The sequence below is a fragment of the Artibeus jamaicensis genome, unplaced genomic scaffold (genome assembly GCF_021234435.1).
Source record: "Artibeus jamaicensis isolate MK-2021 breed Jamaican fruit bat unplaced genomic scaffold, CSHL_Jam_final contig_1998, whole genome shotgun sequence".
Lineage (NCBI taxonomy): Eukaryota > Metazoa > Chordata > Mammalia > Chiroptera > Phyllostomidae > Artibeus > Artibeus jamaicensis.
Window position 1 is genome coordinate 9,848,014 of NW_026521407.1, and position 21,110 is coordinate 9,869,123.

A 21,110-nucleotide genomic window follows, 5' to 3' on the forward strand; every position below is an offset into this window, starting at 1 on the left:
TTTGATGGGCTGAAAACATGCAGAGGAGTGTGAGAGAGGTAAAGGCTAAAGAAATGAGCAGGAGCAGCACATAAAGGGCCTGTGTACTATATTAACAAGTTTAGACTTTATCCTGTAAATAAATGGAATCAAATAAAGGGTTTCAAAGTAAAGAAGTGACATGATGAGACACTAACGAAGGGAAAAAAACTCACTTTGAACTCATGCTATGGGTAACAGAATGAAGGAGAGCAATAATGAATACAAGGAACCCACATGAGAGGCTGTTTTGAAAGACAGTAGCCTAAAATCTCACAGGATTTTATTTTATAAGTAAATGAGATAAGGTACACAAAGTGCTTTTTTGCACAGTGCCTGGTACATATGAACACATACCAAATGTTAGCTATTATTATTGTTTTAAATATCTTAGAAATATACTCTAAAGTAGATATACAAAATATAGCACTTCTAACACCATGAGCCATACAGAGTGTGGCTGCCACATATTAAAATATGACGTGGTCAGAAGAGGACAGAGAAAAGACAGAACGGCCCGTGGGCCTGGCCTCTGTACCTGGAGGGCCCGCAGCAGCTGCGTCCTCCATGAGCTCGCCCTCCTCCAGTTCCATGTTGTTGTACTCCACATCATTCTCTCCTGACCTAAGAAAACACAGCCCTTATTACTCCCACGGAGTATAATTAACATTATTTGTCACGCCCCAGTGAATTTTTAACAATAGTGCATAGCTTCCTCCTGTGAAGACAGGATATTTTTAAATACAAAAATGAAGAAAGAGACTTTTGTACTTATCACATGTATAGGTAGTAATAGTCCAATTATCTTTAAAAAGGACCGACACAGCTTGGCAACATTTGACTTTTAGAAGAGAAAAACTGAGAACCATTGTAAAGCAGAAGAGATTACAGCTTTATAGAATTTGTAACTTAATGGCAGTAAATTAGGCTTAAAAGACTACATTTTAAGGCTAAAAAGGAAAGATATTCAAATTACTGCATATACTATTTTCTTAAAATATTATTTCATGGAAAATGGTGTTATCTCCTCACAAAGTCTCTCATTACAAAAAAAAGCTATTACTTTATTTTTATTTTAAGTGACAAAATACTATACGGAACAGCACTAATCAATGCTAGTTTGGGGTATTTCAAAAAGTCTCAAGATCCACTCCCAGCCTGACAGCATGAAAAGCTCTGCAGACCTGCTCTCCAATGACACTGGTGAAAATTTGTTTGAAAACCGCCATTTAAAGACTGGCAATAGAGCACAGAGCAACTGAAAAACATCTCAAGAAAATGTAGTAACATCTGGTAAGAACAGTGAGTCTGTGGTACTTGTGGTACCAGAACCAAGACCTCTTTCCTTCTTTCCTCCCCTCCCGATTCAGTGACAAGCGTGCTGAGAACACTGGGGCTTAGGTCATCTTTGCCTCAGTTCATTCATAAAGCAGAGGTCCCAGGCCTGAGATGACAAGCTGCAAAGGTTTGAGGACACAGCCCCTATTCCCACAGCCCGTACTGGTTCGACTTCTAAGTGGGAGAAATTCGCACACCTCTGTACTCAGTCCAACTTCAGAACTGTGGCTCAAAGTTTTTCCTGGGGGAGAAGGAGGTTTTAAAACAGTCATAAAGAAATGTATAATATCATTAAGAGCATTAAAAAAGACTCTCAAACGAGATCCAGCAAAACATAAAGATAACTATACACCAAGGCAAGTGAGATTTACCCCAGCAATGTGAAGTTGGTTTAAAATCCAAAAATCTGCCCTGGCTGGTGTGCTTTGACCCAGTGATCCCACTTCTGGGAATATATCCAAAGGTGTTGGAAACATTAATTCGAAAGAACATGAGCAACCCTATGTTCATTGCAGTGTTATTTATAATCACCAAGATATGGAAGCAGCCCAAGTGTCCATAAGTAGATGAGTGGGTAAAACAACTATGGGACATTTACACAATGGAACACAACTTGGCTGTAAAAAAAGAAAAAGTTTTACCCTTTGTGATAGCATGGATGAACCTGGAGAACAGTATGCCAAGTGAAATAAGCCAGTTAAAGAAAAACAAATAGGACCTCACACTTACAGGTGGAATCCAATGAATAAACTGAACTAACAAGCAAAACAGAGACAGACTCGTAACTAGAGAGTAGGCTCACAGCTATTGAAGGTGGGGAGGTTAGAGTGTGGAGGGATCGAACAAAAAGAAGGGACTCTGGACGCAGACAACAGTGTGCTGACTGCAGGGGGAAAAGGGGCTGTAAGAAGTTTAAATGGTAAAGGAAAAAAAGATTAAAAAATAAAGTAAAAAGAAATGAATCCTAGATAGTTTTTCCTTAAAATCAAATGTCTTGTTAAATAAACTTGTTTAAAATTTAAAAAGGTTATAATGGTACATTTTATGTTGTATATATTTTATCATAGTTAAAAATCTCAACAATTAAAAATATCCGATTGGAAAACAGGCAAAAGACACAAAGAGAAATTTCACCAAGAATATAAAGATGGCAAATTAAGCAGATGAAAAGATGCTCAACATTATTAGCCATTATGGGGATGCAAATTAAAACTGCAACGAGCTATTATTAAAAAACCTATCAGAATGGCTGAAATAAAAACCAGACACAATGCTAAATCCTGGTGAGGAATCAGAGAAAGCGGATCACTCATACACTGTTCACAGGAATTGCAAAATAGTACAAACATTCTGGAAAACATTCAACTACCATACAATACAGTAGCTGCATTATCTTGGAGAAATAAAGATTTGTGTTCATATTAAAAAAAAAACCTATACAAGAATGTTGACAGTAGCTTAATTCATAATAACCCCAAACCAGAAACAATCCAGATGGCCTTTAACCAGTGAATGGTTGAACAAAACATGGTATATCCACAATACAGACTACTACTCAGCATTAAAGAAAACAAGAGCCTGAATGAATCTCCAGGGAACTATGCAATGTGAAAAAAGGCACCTCCTAAAGGTGGTGATTCCATTGGTGCAGTATTCTTTTGACAAAATTACATAAATGGGGAACACAGGAACCCATTGGAAGTGGCAGGGGGTGTGACTGGGAGGTGACTGAAGTAGGGGTACAGTGGGTACAGCACAGAAGGGCACCACAAGAGGGATGCGTGTGATGGAAATGTTCTGTATCTCGACTGCCCAACATCAACGTCCTGGCTGTGGTATCATACCATGGTTTTACAAGGTGGTATTTACTACTGGGGAAAACTGGGTGAAGGATATATAGGATCTCTACTGTTTTTTACAAATGCATGTGAATTTAAAATTATTTCAAAGTGAAAAGAAAAAAATGAACAGCAGGAATAAAATACGCAGTACTACTATAAAAAGAACAAGGAGGGAAAAAGTAAAAGTAGAGTAGAAAGAAGGAAAAAGAGGCCTATTTGATAAATATGTTCTAGTTAATTAAAAGCTGTTTATAATAATCACTATCCAAACAAACTGTATGCCTATTTTTCTGCAAAAAGAAAGAAAGGCACTGTATGCCTATAAAGAAACCAGTCTTAACTTACTTTCTAAGATCTCATACTTCAGGATTCCCTAAGTGTTCAAAATAGCTCATGATTAACTGTGCTATTTCCATGAAATTATACAAAATAGTCTGAATCAAGGTATTATTGTAGATGTATATCCATCTAGATAAATAGACATAACCAACCACTTTCTATTAGAAAAAGAATTAAAAAGCCAATCTAATGAAAGGTTGTGTGTCTAGTTTTATGTAAAATCCAACTACCTTCAAACAACCTTGAAAAAGTCAAGAGGCCTAACACAGTCAAATATGAAGTAATTCAGCCCTGGCTGGTGTGCCCCAGTGGAATGAGCACAGACCTGTGAACCAAGAGGTCACTGGTTATATTCCCAGTCAGGGCACATGCCAGGGTTGTGGGCCAGGTCCCCAGTTGGGGGCGTGTGCAAGAGGCAACCAAATCTCTCGCATTCACTCTCTTTCTCCTTCCCTTCCTCTCTCTCTAAAAGTAAATAAATAAAATTTAAAAATCCTAAAATAAAAAAGTAATTCAGATAGAACTGCATATTTAATCTACCTATTAGCGAGGTAAATTAAACTTTAAAAAATCACCATTTAAAAACATTTTTCATGTTAATTCTGCTGAGTTCTATTTAAATGTCGAGAAGTATCACTACAATAATGATTTCTGATTTGGAGACTTACAGGTACTTAGGCTTCGAATTTTGACTAATTAACCCTTTTAGACAATTTGCCACATATGCTAAGGGGGACATTAAGTGAAAACAACCCATTTTGAGGCAGTCTGCGGGAATGAAGCAAGGTCACAGAGCGAGTTAATACTCTCACCTTACTTTTGTGAAATGGCTGATGCCAGGGCTAGAACAGATAAATTACAAGATGAACCTGGAATGTCTTAATAGTGCCAGAAAATAAGAAAGGACTTAAAAAATGATGAGGACATCTCAAAAAGACACAGGAGTCAGCTCTTTAACAGGTTCCCATTGGCTAAGTCTTGGATAATCAATCACGATAGTAAATGGGTTAAACCATTTAATAATAAAAAATCCATGAGTCCATATCAATGATATTAATCAACTAATTAATGGGGCAGAGGGGAAGCTCTTCCATAGAGTAGAATTCCAATTAACAAATGCAGAGCGCATAATGGGATCATCATCTGGTTATTAACACAGTAATCTTTCCCAAGCTACAACTACTAATGGATGTTAAAATTAATGGACAAAAGTACAATGAGAAAAATATGCTTACAGTCTGAAAATATGTCCCCACAAGATATTTCTTGATCACAAAGGGAAAAGTCGTAACGGTAGAGAAACCTGGCAGACATCACATTAATCAAACCTAATGGTACAGACTGAAGACCTAGGCCCTTCACTCCCCCCTCAGGAGGTACTGAAAAGGCTATACCACCAATTCTGGAGCATTCCTCCCATAAGCGCTTAAGCTCAATCTACTTGTGAGGAAGCATCAGACAACTGCAAATTGAACAACTTTCTACAAAATACCTGCTCTCTATTTCTCAAAAGTGTTGACGTCATGAAAAACAAATGGGAGGGAAAAAAACCAAAAAGACCAAGTGGCCCAGACTGGGACAGAATGAAGCGACTTCACTGAAAGCCAACGTGTGCAACACGTGACCCTGCACTGTGTTCTGGACCAAAGAACATCACGGGCAAAATTTATAAAAGGCCAGACCACAGTATTACAGCAATTTTAATCTCCTGATTTCGATAACTGTACTGTAGTTACATGAGAAACATACTTGTTTTTAGAAGCATCTAATGAGAAGTACACACACCTAATCTCAAATGTCTCACCAAAAAATGTCAGTGGGAGTGAAAAAAAAAAGAGAAACATAACAAAGCAAAAATATTAACATTTGTGCAAAGAATCTGGGAATTTTTTAAATAGGGGAATTCTTGGTTAATATTTTGGCAACTTTTAAAAATATGAAGTAATTGCAAAATTATAAGTTAAAACTATAATTTAACTCAGCTTAGAACTCAGGGATAAGAGAGAGGAGACGAATTCAAGTCCTTCCTTCAAGACCCTTTATAAGGATTATCAAGAAAATATACTAACTACCCCCGCTTTCAGCCCTAGTTAATACGCTTCTTTCTAGTAACAGTCACTCAGGTGATTTGTAAGAGGGGTTAGTGCGAGACACTCACATCGTTTCTTCGTCTATGTCATTTTCCTCCGTGTTACTTGTTGCTGTGGAACTGGCAGAGGAACTGCTGCCGTCGAGGTGATTGACTTCATCTTCGCCAACAAGATCCAGATCCAGATCCCCGTCCGAAAGCTCATGCTAGAACAAGGCAAGGAAACAAGATTTTAATACCGAAGGACAGTTCAACATGGGCCAAGCAGCAAACGATAATGCAATCCTCTGAACTCTCTGCTCCCACGCCTAGGTGGCTGAGCCCTGTAGAGGAATTCTCACAACCACACCGCCTAGTACTACTACTAATTTATTGCTGCCAACTTCAGCTTGGCCCTCAATGTAACTGGAAATGCTTCATATATTCCGTGTCAGCTTCCAGTAAGACTTCACAGAGAGTAACATTCCAAATTATCATTCCTCGAATCCTACCTAACGTCTACTACCTGCACGGTCATTGTAAAACCCCATCACTAATACGCACAAAAAAAATACTTACAAGTAAACATAAATCCCCCCAACTTTCAGCTGCCCTCCTGTAAACTCCATCCTACCCTTCCTCAACCTCATCCTATCAAAAGGTTAACCTGAGTGGCTCCTTTACGACCCCTAGTAACCTCCTTAAATACGCTGTTTTGTCAATACCTTAAACTTGTCTTCACTGTCTCTCCCTGACGGCTCCATTGCAATGTACACCTGAAGTCCCAAAAAGCTGTCTCTGTATCTCTGCCTTACCTTAAACAAAAACCACTGCTTCTTGAATTTTCAATCTGGGTATTGTTTAGCTGGGACAAAACCTGGCTATATCCCAAATCATAAATCATCTATCTACATATGCAATGGTAAGGTATTTATTAGTTTCAGTGAATGGAAATAAAACACATTTTTTAAATTCACAACCTGTATAGGTTCTAGAATGCACATCACAGTTTATTTTGTAGAATGTAATTTTCTACAATAAATTAAAAAACCCTGTAACATGTTGATTCAGCAACTTCCAATTTAACATTTCCAGAAGGACATACACTAATAATAAAAATAAACGGACAAGATTTTCAGCACACTGATCCCCTACATCCTATTATCAAACACAAATCTAACACTGGTCTAATTATTACATGATAATCTTCATGCTGAATCTTCTCCTCATCTTCATCCTCTCTGGCCTCTCTTACAGAAGCTGAAGCAGGACCATCCTGGAGAAGGACGTCAGCACAGGGCCCGGACTTCTTGGACCGTGTCTCGGGAGTGTCGTCATTTTGGGGGCTAAGATGATTAGCTGGCGGTGACAAATCTCTTGATTTCTGAGTTCGTGATAACTCAATAGTAAGTCTCTTTTAAGACAAAAATAGTACAAATAAACATGAGTCATAAGCATGAGTCATTTTTTTCTGTGGCACCACAAAAAATATTTTAAGTAAAACAATATATTCATATGTTCCTAAAACCATTTCTTGTATCATTTCTTTCACGACCTGCTGCCTTCTGCTTATGGAGAGATCTATGACAAAGAAAAGCTGCCCAATTTATTCTCATCCTTCTACCCAGTCCAAGCTACACATACAATTAGCAAACTGTACATAAACAAAAGCAGTTTTAAGCGGCATATTTAACATGAAAACCTCTGGAAGTATGTATTCATTCCTATTTTCCTCCCTCATCTATTAACCACTCTTGGCACTTCAAACCTTCCACCCCGTATCATCTTCCATTGGCGAAAAGGAACATTCCTTCCATAATTTAGTCAACTCTGTAAAATAAAAATTAACTGATCCTCCCCAATGTTCAATGCTGAGGATTCAAGATGTGGCAACATTCAGTTGTTCTCCAGGTTTGAATCCTCTACATTCAAGACAGAGCACGGGGAAGAGAAATACAGAAGTCACTGAAAGAAACACAGAGATAACCTCAAACTATAGCAGCACTGTAATATAAATTTATTTATTTATTTATTTATTTATTTATTTTTAGACAAAGGTGAAAGAGAGGGAGAAAGAGAAGGAGAGAAACATCAATGTGTGGTTGCCTCTCATGCACTTCCAACTGGGGACCTGGCCCACAACCCAGGCATGTGCTCTGACTGGGAATCGAACTGGCGACCCTTTGGTTCACAGGCTGGTGCTCAATCTACTGAGCCAAACCAGCCAGGGTTGTAATACAATTTTATGTAGTGATGCATGTTTTTATATGTAATTCCCAATACAAGCATTTAAAATGTGGTCAGTGCAACTGAGGAAATGAAAATTTTTTTATTGTTTTAATTATGTTTACATAGCCATGTGTGACTTGTGACTACTGAATAGTAGAGAATTAGAGGTTCAAAGACAGTAAGGATACAGAACATGATAACTGGATTTTTCTACAAAATTACAAACAGCAGTAAATATCCAAAATCTAATTACAAATGTTAACAGGCCAGTGAGACAATGAAACACTAAACCTGTTCTCTGCTTACCTCTTTAAGATTATTGATTTGTTGGATATAGCTAGTTTGTGCAGCCTCCAGTTGAGTAATATACCAATGCTGGTCCCGGCATTTTTGAAAGAAAGTTGGTGAACGAACCTGAAACCTTAAAAGAATAGCTGCACATGAAAAATAATCCAAATAGTCAAATATTATCAACCAAGCCTCAAATCTTTAACTATAAATTCTAAAATGTTAAGTTTCATTACACTGTAAGGCCAAAGTTAAAATGAACTCAGAGCTCCTCATATTCACCATTTATACATACAGATCACAAATCATAATAAAAAAGGTTCTGAAAAGTCATATTTAAGTCATTTGTCTAAACTTACTGTAGTTTTCTGAAGAATACCATGACCTATTGTGATTAACCTATTAAAGCATATTTATTATAATAATCTAGCTGAAGTTCCATATTGACCACGGAACTTCAGGGTCGGGAAGAACGGACCATACGATGCAGGGAGGAAGCTACCACTGGTTTTCCCCTTTCTGGACTAGGTCAGACCCTAGCAAAACAGGCCCTTTGTTTCAGGTGCCGCTTTTCCCCCTTCCTTCTTGCACCTCACATTCCCCTACTTCCTCCCCCTCAGTAAGAAAATCATGTCAAAAGTTAACTACCCAGGACCGCTTTAGAGTTCTCCCAAGGAGCTTCATGTTCTCCATAATGTATATTCCTAACCCCTCCGGATAGCAGTTTAAAATCAAAACTCTCCATGTATTACAATATGGTATATTTTTAGCTAGAATTAAGGAAAAAAAAACCCACAAGTATCTATATTAAAGCCTATTAATGGAAAAATGACAGGACCTTAATATATTCAGGGCCAACTGTAGTTGTAAAAAACTAATAAATATTAGTTTTGTAAAAAACAAATACTTATTAAAGCAAAAAAAAACAGAACAAAACTTATGCCTTTGTTACAAAGCCAAACATAACTCCATTTACGGTGAAAAAAATTACAGTAATATATAAAGAAGTTTCTGAAGAGTCATAAAACACTAATTTGGAAGCCTGCAACATAAGGTCTTGCCAACCTTATGTTAACTATCATTCCATTTCTTTCCCCACGATTTTACAGCTAGTGTAATAACTTACTGACCATCTAGCAGTTAGCAGGCCTCTACTTCTTCGGAAGGATCCCTCATACATCAGAGGGTGGAAATGACTTTACCCAACCACCATTCTGCATGGGTACTGCCCAGACAGTATACACTAATAAGGCATTGGTAAGACTTTCTAAAGGGAGTGTTTTTGAAGGACTAATAAAACCATGGCCAACCCTGCATTATTTCTAGTATTTGTGCCATTAAAACAAAAGGAAGCACAAAATTCTTTAACTTTCTTTTTTTTAAGAAAATACATATTTACACAGTTATAGAAAAGCCTTAAGTAACTTTCTAGTATGTACATATAAAATTCCATCGGCATCTTTAATTGAGGTTTAAATTTGGAAGTCTGTCATTAAATATTATGAGCGGTAGGATCACTGAAAGCCTCCTCGTCATGACCCCGCAGCAACCTATTCACAGTGCTGTAACAACAGCTCTATCTTACAGAACAAACTGTTTTTATCTGCCCATTTCATCTGGAGTTTCCTGACGACGAAAACCATTCCTTACTCCCTTAATATTAGCTCAATGACAGGCACAGACTCAGTAAATGTTGCTAAATAAGCGATAATTAAACACAACGGGAATCTGTTCCTGTACTGGGTCTGTAAGAAAAAGTTGTTATAAATAGGGATGGCCTAAATAAAGAACTACAAGTAGGATTAACTGCATTTAAAAAAGAAAACCCACGCAGACTGCCACCAGGAAGTTCAGCGTCACCAATACTCCAGCCAGGAGAGGACCAAGGGTACAAGGAGGGCTCTTTGGTAGAATGGTAAGATTGATGTTTGAATAATTTTGCAATCTTCTCTAAGATTAAAGTGCAAAATTGCAACTAATTATTTGTTTTGGTGAATAATGTTTTTAAATACAAAAAAATAGGTTATAATACAGAACTAAACTAATCCCCCAAAGATGACAAAAATATGAATGTGTTTTCTACATTAAAAATGTAATAATCTTTTTCACTTTTTGTTTTCCCAGAGAAGTTACGAAGACCACATCATAGTCAAGGTGGATGTAACAGCAACTCATCCGGCATGCTTCAGAACAAAGGGCTCAGACCGAGCAAAATTTAACAGTATATCAAACTACTTCCAAGGAAAAAAAGCGTTTCAAATGGTCTTGATGAAAGCTTTCTAAAATGTTAAACACAATGCAACCTCTCAGTTCAAAACACATTAGAGTCTATCTTTTTTAACTGTCACCTGAAGGCATTTTTTCATTGCTTTTACAGAGAGGGGAAGGGAAAGAGGGAGGAAGAGAGAGAAACACTGATGTGAGAGAGATGCATCAACTGGTTGCCTCTCCTACATGCCTGGACTGGTGATCTTAAGCACCTGGACTGGGAATTGAACCTGCAACCTAGGTATGTGCCCTGACCAGGAATTGAACCTGCAACCCTTGGTTACAAGACGACACTCCAACCACCTGAGCCACACTGGCCAGGGCTGAATCTAGTTTTTAAATACTCAAGCCCTCATTTTTATCAACAAATTAAAACCTCTTGTAATGATGAACAAAGCTTCTGACTTGTAAAATTTACCCTAACATTAAATGTTTTTTTTGTGGCTTGAAAGTTTGTCTTGTCCTTTCTCGAAAATAATACACCAACTACTATCACTTCATTTTCCTCAGCTTTTGTCTCTATTCCCCTAGTTTTAATCTGCTATTATCTAGAAGGATCTGAAAATCTTTTTGTGAATTTAAGCTTATAAAAAAACCAGTTATCCAAATATGAACAATGTCAAGTGAGAAAAATAAGTCTGTGATTTTCATTGTTTTCTGATTCGCAAATAGTAAGGTCGCAAGAAGTTCAACAGATAAACGGGACCTTATCAGAAGTAGTTTCCTTTTTATGGAATTACTAGCTAGACGTCAAACACGTTTCTGAACAACTTACCACCAATTACACACGACTCCTAAGATGAAATGGTTAAGAACACAGTGAGGTTATGGTTAGTATGAACTTCAATATTCATCTTTGTTAAATGCATAGACTTTAAAAGAAAGTTCTGGTAACATTACTGCTTCATAATAAAAGCTACAACATCAAATGTTTCCTACCTTAAAATCACTGTATCATTTTGTCGATTCAAGTATCCTTCATTGGCAAGTAAGTCCAAACGGAAAAATCTATTATAACCCCAGCATTCTCCAACTTCAAAGTCAGATGCAAATTCTCGAATGATATTTTTTGTAGGATCATTGCAGGACTGATGAACCATTTCTACACGATATTCATATCTCAAATTGAAAAAGAGAGTATTAATTATAGTTGGTGAACCAGAATAAAAAACAGCTGAAGTGATTACATGGGAAGAACCTTATCAACATATACAATTACATTTCTTTCAGAAGGACCGCACTATGTACAAAGGCAGCAGTAATGCGAATGGGCTACCACAATGTGACTGGCACCAGGTCCTTCTTTCCTCACAGTGTTGATCTACACAGCAGGTATAAAGCATCACCTCAGTAAATAAATGAGTTTGTACAAAATAGTACTTTCAAAGTAACTTTTTGTTTGTTTTGGCAAATCTACATATTTTTTCATATAGCCATTACCTATTATTTCCTCACATATAAAAATTCTGCCATTTTCTTTTAGATTTATCACTATACAATTTTAAAATAAACAAATTTTGAAATATTCTACTTCATTTTTCCAACTCGTTATAGTAAATTAACTGCGCATTCAGAAATTCAAGCCTATAAACTTTTCTAGCAGAAAATAAGTACACATTAGGAAAGCCAATATATTCAGATTTCCCTATCTTACAGAGTATAAAACTTTTGAGTCCTCAAACTCATTTTTACTAATAAAGCACTACTGCCACAGAAAGAAAAGAAAGTGAAGAAATAAAAACAATCAGAAGGAACACTCAGTACTAATGTGGACGAAAAAGGGGGCCTATGGAAAGTCACCTCCGGGGTGATCTGATCGTAAATTCCTAACTGGGCAGGGCATGATGGTAGTCACGCCCCAGGCCTGGAACTTCTGTAGTGAAAGGTTTTAAGCTACTCCGGTCCACTCTTCTTGTGTGTCTAGATCAGCACACCTAGAAGCAATAACCTTGGAAGGGGTTCTTCAGCCTCAAGAGCACATGATCTTAACTATCCTTTCATCCACTCCCCTCCTTGCTTTCTCGAATCCTGCATCCCCTCCTGAATTTGAAACGCACAAAAGTAGCTGTAAACCTGCTATTCTTGGGAGCATCTGAAATTTTGTTCCCTAGCATACGTCATCAGTTGGGCTCAGTACATTTTTATAACACTTTTCTATAAGTTTGGACATTCTTACATCGATAGTGGCCATAAAAGTTACTCTTTTTTGCTGGAGGTAAATTTTATGTGTTTTTAATTTTATTTTTCAACTACAGTTTTTACATTTAATACTATTTTGTATTAGTTTTAGGTATATAGTAAGATGGAGGCAAACTGAAAAAAACAACAACAATAGCTCAACCTGATTATTTCTATTGGTAAAGTTAAAGAAAAAAACTCACAACTCTTTACCTACGAATACCACACATATTTCTTTAAGTACTGCCAAATGATTTTTATATTAGTGTCTCTCATTGTACATTATCTAGATTGATAACACAAAAAACTAACCAAGATAGAAGCTGTGATATTCTGTCTGGATTTTATGGAAATTGTAAGGCCAGCTATGTAGTACAAAGGGTACCATTTTATGTCCACATATAAATCCAAATACTGATGCACGATTGATTTTGACAAACGTGCTACGACCTTTCAACATTAAAAAAAGACAGAGATAGAAGTCTTTTCAACAACTGATGCTGAGAAAACTGGGAAAGCCACATGGAAAGAACAAAGTTGGGCCCTGGCTGGTGTGGCTCAGTGGAGTGAGTGCTGACTTGAGAACCCAAGGGTCACTGGTTACATTTCCAGTCAGGGAGCAGACCAGGGTTTTGGCCCAGGTCCCTATTTGGGGGCATACAAGTGGCAAAACCACACGTTGATGTTTCTTTCCCTCTTTTTCGCTTGCCCTTACCCTCTGTCTAAAAATAAATAAATGAAATTTAAAAATAATAAAGTTGGAACCCCATCTACAAAAATTCAAAAGGTATCAACAATCTAAATGTTAAGGGCTAAAACTATAACTCTCAGAAGAAAACATGGGGATATCTTTATGAATTCAAATTTGGCAACTGATTTGTATATCTGACTCCAAAAGTATAAGCAACAAAAGAAAAAAATAGGTAACCTGAACCCCATAAAATTTTAAAATTTTTGTGCCAAGGACATTATCAAGAAAGTGAAAAGATAATCTACAGAGTGGGAGAAACTACTGTCAAAACATGTAACTGATAAGAACTTAGCATACAAAATATATAAAGAATTCTCATAACTGTTTACCAATAAAAAGACAAACAACCCAATTTAAGAATGGGAAATTTAAAAAGTTGTATTACAAAAGCCACTGAGATCAATGAAGTTGATCTTAGTGATCAACTTCACTGGATCACTAAGAAAATGCAAATCAAAACTGCAATGAGATACCACTTCATACTCACTAGGATGTCTACAAAATACCATTATAAATGAAAAATAATTAAGTGCTGGTGAGGATGCAAAGAAATACGAGTTCCTGTAAACTGCTGGTAGGTATACAGAATGCTGCCACCACTGTGGAAAACCGTTTTGCAGCTCCTCAAAATGTTAAACACAGAATTACCACAGAACCCAGCACCTGAATTCCACAATTAGGTATATATTTTTTTAAAAATGAAAACATATGTCCACATAGAAGCTTGTGCACGAATATTTACAGCAGAATTATTGATAATGGCCAAAAGATAAAAACAACCCAAACGTCCATCAACAGGTGAATGGCTAAACAAATAGAGGCATACATGCACAACGGAACATTATCCAGTCATACAAAGGAATAAAGTTCTGAGATATGCTTCAACATGGGTGAACCTTGAAAACACTATGAACTTCGACATAAAATATCCAGACTAGGCAAATACACAGGAAGAAAGCGAAGTATATATTGTAGTGTCTGTCTAGGAGAGGGGGAAGGGGGGAATGGGCAGTGTTTACTGAACGGGATGAGGTGTGTTCTAGGGTGAAGAACACGTTCTGAAACGAGAGACAGGTGGTGCTGTACAACAATATAAATGCACTCAACTATGGTTCATTACAGACCATATAAACTTCACCTAAAAAGTACACTTCTTACTATTTCAAAAATGAGTAGTGTCTCTGGTCGGATAGCTCAGTTGGTTAGTGTCATCTGGATACATCAAGGCTGTGGGTTCAATCCCTGGTCAGGGCACATGACGAATGTTCCATATAAACAAGTGGAACAACAAATCAATCACTCTCCCCCACTCCCACCCCCCCACACCACCTCTCTGAAAGCAATGCAAAAATGTCCTTAGTTGAGGATGAAAATTAAAAAATAAAAGCAGGTAATGAAAAACTCAAAACTCATAAAAAATAACTATACTAAAAAATCTGGGGAGAAAGACATTAATACAGATAGCCAAATACAACCGGGATCAAGACAGGTAGAAGTTTAAAATCAATATAAACGTTTTTGAAAAATCAGTTCTTTTGAAAGAAAATGCATATAATGTCTGAAAAAAGACCATTCTTTCATCTGCATTAGTTCTTTAAAATCATGGCAAATATAAAGCTGTATTTCTAATGCAGATGGCAATTAATACAAGTTAAAATATTAACATAGTACCTCAACCCCAACCTTACATAAAACTAAAACCTTAAATTTGAAATATTCCAATTTAAATTCTTTCCTTCTATCAAACTGAAAGCTTGGATAAATTTAACAACTGTTAAAATTTTTAGTGTCATTAAAATTACTCCCTCAGAAAAATTCTCTTTCCTTTAAACAACTCAAAGAAATTCCCTTCTCTAAAACAAGTCATTCAGCACACACCGTTAACAGTCCACTCCACGACATCAGTCCAGTGCAGATCTCCTGAGAGCCCACACCCACGTACGCTAACACACACCTATTAAGTAGAGAAATGTAAGCAAAATAAAATTATGAAAGTGCTTCTGCAGGGTCCCAGGTGATATTAAAATGTAGATAATTATACAGTAGTTTTTATTCCACATTTCGACAATTAAACTACCTCACTGTTAAACTTTTAATTCCATAATTGAATGACATTTCAATATTTAATGAAAAAGTATCGGACACTCTTCTCTAAAATTACTGAAGTGTTAAGAGAATTAACAGATAAGATAATCTGCTTCTTTCGGAACAGAACAGTCTTACTAAGGTAATTAGATAATGTCTAACAAATACACAAATTCTAATGTTTTTCAACCTTAGTATCCTAAATGTCAATATTTCATTATCACTAATGTTACTGCTGTTTGTAAGACAAGATAAACTTTTAAGTTACTGAAGTGTACACAGTCAACAATAAAAGCCCCAAGACGAAATTAAAGACAACAGAAAAGTCACAAAATCTCTATCAGTTAAGAGAGAAAAGAGAATCTTCCCAAGCAAGAAATAGAGGTAAATCAAGAAAGAGATTAATCAAGAGACAGAGAAAGGCCCAGATTAATGGTAGCAACAGGAACACAAACAAAAGGTCACTATCACTGGGCTGGTTTCAGGAATTCTGCCCAATGTCAACCTCTTCCAATCACAAGAGCTGATTTTCAGGAAATCGAACAGAGCTTGGTGGTTAAGGACAAAAAATACAGAGACTGAGAAACAATCTGTAGTAAACAAGAACGGTGTTTAACAATGCTAAACTTGAGTGAATAACTTAACTAAAACATTGTAGCCCAATCTGCAAAACGGGAGTGCTAAAAGAACCAACGGATCACAAGGTGGAAACAAAGCAAAATAAGTTATGTAAAGTCCAATTTTAACCAGTGCCCTGCACGATTTTTTAAAACATGCACTACCTGACTATTTAGTCAGCAGCACTGACCTCTTTTCCCTTAGACTGTCAAGTCAAAAAATGACAACAGCCATCCACTGTGAATAAATCAACATTATACCTATTTTTTGTCAGACTGACAAATATATATGATTTGGTGTGCCACAGACTTTTGGCAATTAGTTGATGTGTGTCATGAGATGAAAAAGGTTCAAAATCGCTGAGGTAAAGCATAGTGCATGCTACAAGGCACACATTCAGCTGCTAGAGTAACAGTACACACAGGTAAGTCCACTGTTTCAAGTCACACAGGAGAACTGGAGCAGAGCTCTGACTAAACACACCTGCAATACCAGGATCCTTTCCACATCACTAGCATTTTCACAGTCAGACGCACCAGTGGTGACAAGCATATTCAGTTACAGTCAGGCTACGCCAGATGTGGCTGAAGTGGAGGTGTGCGCCCTGGGCCAGTCCTTACAATCCTTTCAGAGTCAGAAAGTCAAAACCATTTTCAAAATGCTAGATGTTATTTGCTTTTTATACTCTGTTGACATTTGCATTAGTGGTGCAAAAGCAACGATGGTTAAAATGTACCAGTAATTATTACATTATTCATCGCCACAACTCTCAGATGAGAAAAAACTGCTGCTTTTCAAGAATGTCTTTAATCAAGTAGTAAAAGATGATAAATGTTATTAAGCTTCAATTCTTGGTGTCACAAAATGGAAAGTATACATAAAGCATTTGCGCGGAATCCGGGTGTACAATGGTTGTCTTGGGGAAATCACTCTGTTTCAGAGTTACAAGCTCATCAGTTACTTTTTTCCGTGAAACATGAGATTGAAAGAACTGACAAAGGGTATTCAATTATAGACATCTGGCAGACATTTCTGGACCAAAATAACTGGAAAAGAACTGTCAATATTTATTGTCAATGATAAAACATAAGCTTTTTAAAAATCATAATTCTGGAAAATTTATATGTGTCACATGGGCTTAAAAGCTTTCTAATACGTTAGGCTTTCCAGATGATATCAATGAGTGTGACTATTTGATATTTCAAATGAAATATGTCAACTGCATATTCAGTAAACCATTCGTTTGCAAATGATCAATTCATGATTATAAAATCATGCACAAATAAAAGATCCAATGCAAGACAAAACACTGGAATTGTTATTGTTTGTTTTCGAGTGAATAAATTTCATAAAGTATAACTGAATAAAGCTAAACATTTTAAGTATGTAACTTAGGAACTTTTGACATGTATAGAGTGTGGGACAAAAGAGGTTTATGGTTGTTTGTATAGAAAAATAATATAATAATAATAAATAGTACAAGAATAAACTGTGTTCTGCATACTCACAGCTGTAAACCTACTTTTACCCCACCCTGTATATTCATGAAACCACTGCCATTAGCACAACCAAGATACGAAACATATCCCTCATGTTCCAAAGTTTCCTCTGCCCTGGCTCGGTGGCTCAGTTGGTTGGAGCATCATCCTGTACATCAAATGACTGCAGATTCAATCCCTGGTCAGGGCACATGGTTAGGCTGCAGGTTCGGTCCCCAGTCATCTCAAGTACAGGAGGCACTCAACTGATGTTTCCCTCATATTGATGCTTCTCTCTCTCTCTCCCCTCCTTTCTCTCTAAAATCAATCAACATAACTGCAGGTGAGAATTTTAAAAATTCTTATGGTTGTGGGTTTATTTCTAGATTCTCTAGAGTATTCCATTGATCAATTTGTCTATCCTTCTGATAACACTGTTTGTCTTAAGCTAATATGATAGCTTTATAATAATGCTTACACTCATGCAGTTTGAGCCCTCAAATTTTCTTTTGATTGCAATGATTTTCTATTGTTTTTGTTTTCCTTTCTTTGCATTCTGCTTCAATCTTTGTCTTCCTTTCTGCTGCTTAAGTTCATTTTTTTCCCCTAGTTTAACAGGGTAGACATTGAGATTATTAATTTGCAGCATTTCTGCTATAAACTTCCCCCTACCTATTGCTTTAGCAGCACACAAAAAATTCTGGTATGTCAGGTTTTCACTGTTAGTTCAAAATACTTTTTAAAAATCCCTTATGATTTCCTCCCTCTTTGATCCAGAGGTTTAGAAAAGCATTATTTAACTTTCAAATATTTCAGATTTATGAAATCTGTTATTAACATCTGAATTAATTCCATTATAATAAGAGAACATACTTTAAATAAATTAAATCCTTTTGAATTTATTGAGGCATGTTTTAGGTCCCAGAATATGATCTACCTTGATAACTATTCTTTACCAAAATAAGAATAATTTTAATTCTATTGACACAATAGATCAAACATTATATAAATATCAATCAGGTCAGGTTGTTTAATAGTGTTCAAATGTGCCACATCCTTGATGATTTTATTCCTATTTGTTACCCAACTGAAAAACATAGTTTTTGTCTATTTCTTCTTGTATGTCTATTAGCTTTTGCTTCATGTATTTTAAAGATCTCTTATCAGGGACATAAACATAAATATTTAGAATAGTTATACATTCTCTTTGTTCATTGATCCTTTTACCACTATGAAATATACTTCTATCTCTGATGATATTCTTTGCTTTAAATCTTTGATATTAAAAGAGCAAGTCTAGCTTGCTTTTGTCTAGTATTAGTGTATCTTTATATTTATAGTGCACTTCTTGTGGGCAGCATGTACTTTTTGTTTTCTCCAATCTGACAATCTTTCCCTTTTAATTAGGGTGTTTAGGCCATTTACATTAATATATGTTGGTATTTGTTCCATATTTACTTTATTACCTGCTACAACTTTCTCTACCTTCATTAAGTTTGCATTTTACTCCCTTTACTGCTTTATTAGCTATATGTCATCATTTTAGCAGTGGCTTTATACTTTATCGTTGTGGTAGGCAGAATGATGTCACCCACCAACCCAGCCCCCAAGATACCCACCATCTTACTCCCTGGAACCTGTGAATGTTACCTTTCATGGAACAGAAAGAACATACACAGCTGTGATTCAACTCAGGATCTTGAGCTGAAGGGACTACACTAAATTATCCATGTGGACACTGAATATAATTACAAGTGTCCTTGTAAGAGGAAAGCAGGAAGATCTGACGGAGACAGAAAAAGACAAGGCAATGTGTCCTAAGGCAAAGACAGGAATGATGATGGGCTCACAAGCCAAGGAATGCTGGCAGCCACCAGAAGCTGACAGAGACAAGGAATGGATTCCCCCTAGTGCCTCTGGAGCATTATAATAGCTACCTGCTGAAACCTTGATTTTAGCCTTGCAAATTGTTTTTTTTTAGATTTTTTTGGTCTCCAATAGAAAAAAATGTCTATTGTTTTAAGCCAACAACTCTGCAATAATTTGGTATAGCAAGCAAAGGCAAAGGAAACCCAATAGAATAGTATGTAACTTATCGCAGTCTAGCTTTGTTATTACACTATTTCACATCAGAATCTCACAAAACTGTGTCCTCACTCTACCTTTTGGCCTTTATTCTTGTGTCATGTACTTTACTTCTACAAGTGATAAACCATAAAATATGTCAATATTTTTGTTTAGTCAATTAGTTATTTTAATAGAATTTTTTTTAAAGATTTTATTTATTTTTAGATGGGAAGAGAGGAAGAAGGAGGGAAACATCAGTGTGTGGCTGCCTCTCACATGCTCCCTGCCCCCCATTAGGGAGCTGGCCTGCAACCCAGACATGTGCCCTAGACTGGAATCGAATTAGCGACCCTTTGAGTTCACAGGCCAGCACTCAATCCTCTGAGCCACACCAGCCAGGGCAGGAAAATTTTTTCTATTTACCCATATAATTTCCATGTCTGCTGTTCTTCATTCCTGTTTACAATATATTATTTTGTTAAAGATTTTATTTTTAGAGAAAGGAAAAGGGAGAGAGAAAGGGAGAGAAAGATCGATGTGTGGTTGCCTCTCACATGCCCCCCAGTGCAAACCTGGCCTGCAACCCAGGCATGTGCCCTGACTGGGAATTTAACTGCTGATCCTTTGGTTCACATGCCAGTGCTCAATCCACTGAGCCGCACCAGCCAGTGCCCTTTGTTTAGATTCAGATGTCCAACTATTATTACTTTCCTTCTATGTAACGCATGTACTTTAACATTTCTTATATACTAGGCCTGAAAATGTCTTCATTTCACCTATTTAAAAAAATATTTTTGCTAAGGACAAAATTATAAGTTGTTTCTTCCCTTTAACCCTTCTAAGATGTCTCTTTACTATCATTTCACCAGTATTGTTTCCACTGAAAAATCTTGATTTCATCCTTATCTTTGTGCATTTACAAATGTCTTTTTTTCCCACTGCCAGTTTCAAATGTATTTATCACTCATTTTGAGCAATTTGATTATAATGAGCTTTGACGTAGCCTTCCTGTCTCAAGTGCTTGTAGTTCACTGAGCTTCCTGAACCGGTGGTTTAAACTTTTATCAAGCTTGGAAAGTTTTCCCATTTAAAATGTTTTTTTTCTTCAGATCCTCTCCTTTAAGAACTCCAGTTATCTGTAAATTAAATTGCTTCAAGTTCTACTGCTTTAGAATTTGGTTTCTATGTTCCCTGGACAATTTCTGTTGCTATGTGTTCGAGTGTATTGGCCTTTTCATTTGCAGTATCTATTCTGATATTCATGCCATCCAGTGTATTTTTCATCTCAAATTCAGTTTTCAAGTACAAATGGAGTCTTTTGGATCTTCCATATATCTACTTAACTTATGAACAAATGGAACAGTTGTAACTGTCTTAAATGTCCTTGTCTCCTATTTCTCACAGGAAAATTCAGTTATCTTTAAGGCATACATTTAGAGATTTCAAAAAATGCAGAATATAAGCTTTCTCATCAAATATTATTTCACTTTACAAAAAGTTCTATTCACAAAAAATGTTCTTCATATTAATATATAATAGGATTA

At 36.4% G+C, this 21,110-nt stretch overlaps 1 protein-coding gene across 4 annotated transcripts in view; it reads right to left on the reverse strand.

The window, feature by feature from the left end:
* TRIM37 (tripartite motif containing 37) overlaps positions 1-21,110 on the reverse strand; it is a 98,034-nt gene that overhangs the window by 40,068 nt on the left and 36,856 nt on the right. For all 4 annotated transcript variants that reach the window (XM_053657233.1, XM_037163737.2, XM_037163738.2 and 1 more), the window contains 5 exons: positions 11,329-11,508; positions 8,140-8,254; positions 6,803-7,018; positions 5,695-5,831; positions 557-642 (listed from right to left, as the gene is read on the reverse strand). In XM_053657233.1, the coding sequence (XP_053513208.1) occupies positions 557-642; positions 5,695-5,831; positions 6,803-7,018; positions 8,140-8,254; positions 11,329-11,508 (734 nt within the window). The remainder of the gene's footprint in view (positions 1-556; positions 643-5,694; positions 5,832-6,802; positions 7,019-8,139; positions 8,255-11,328; positions 11,509-21,110) is intronic.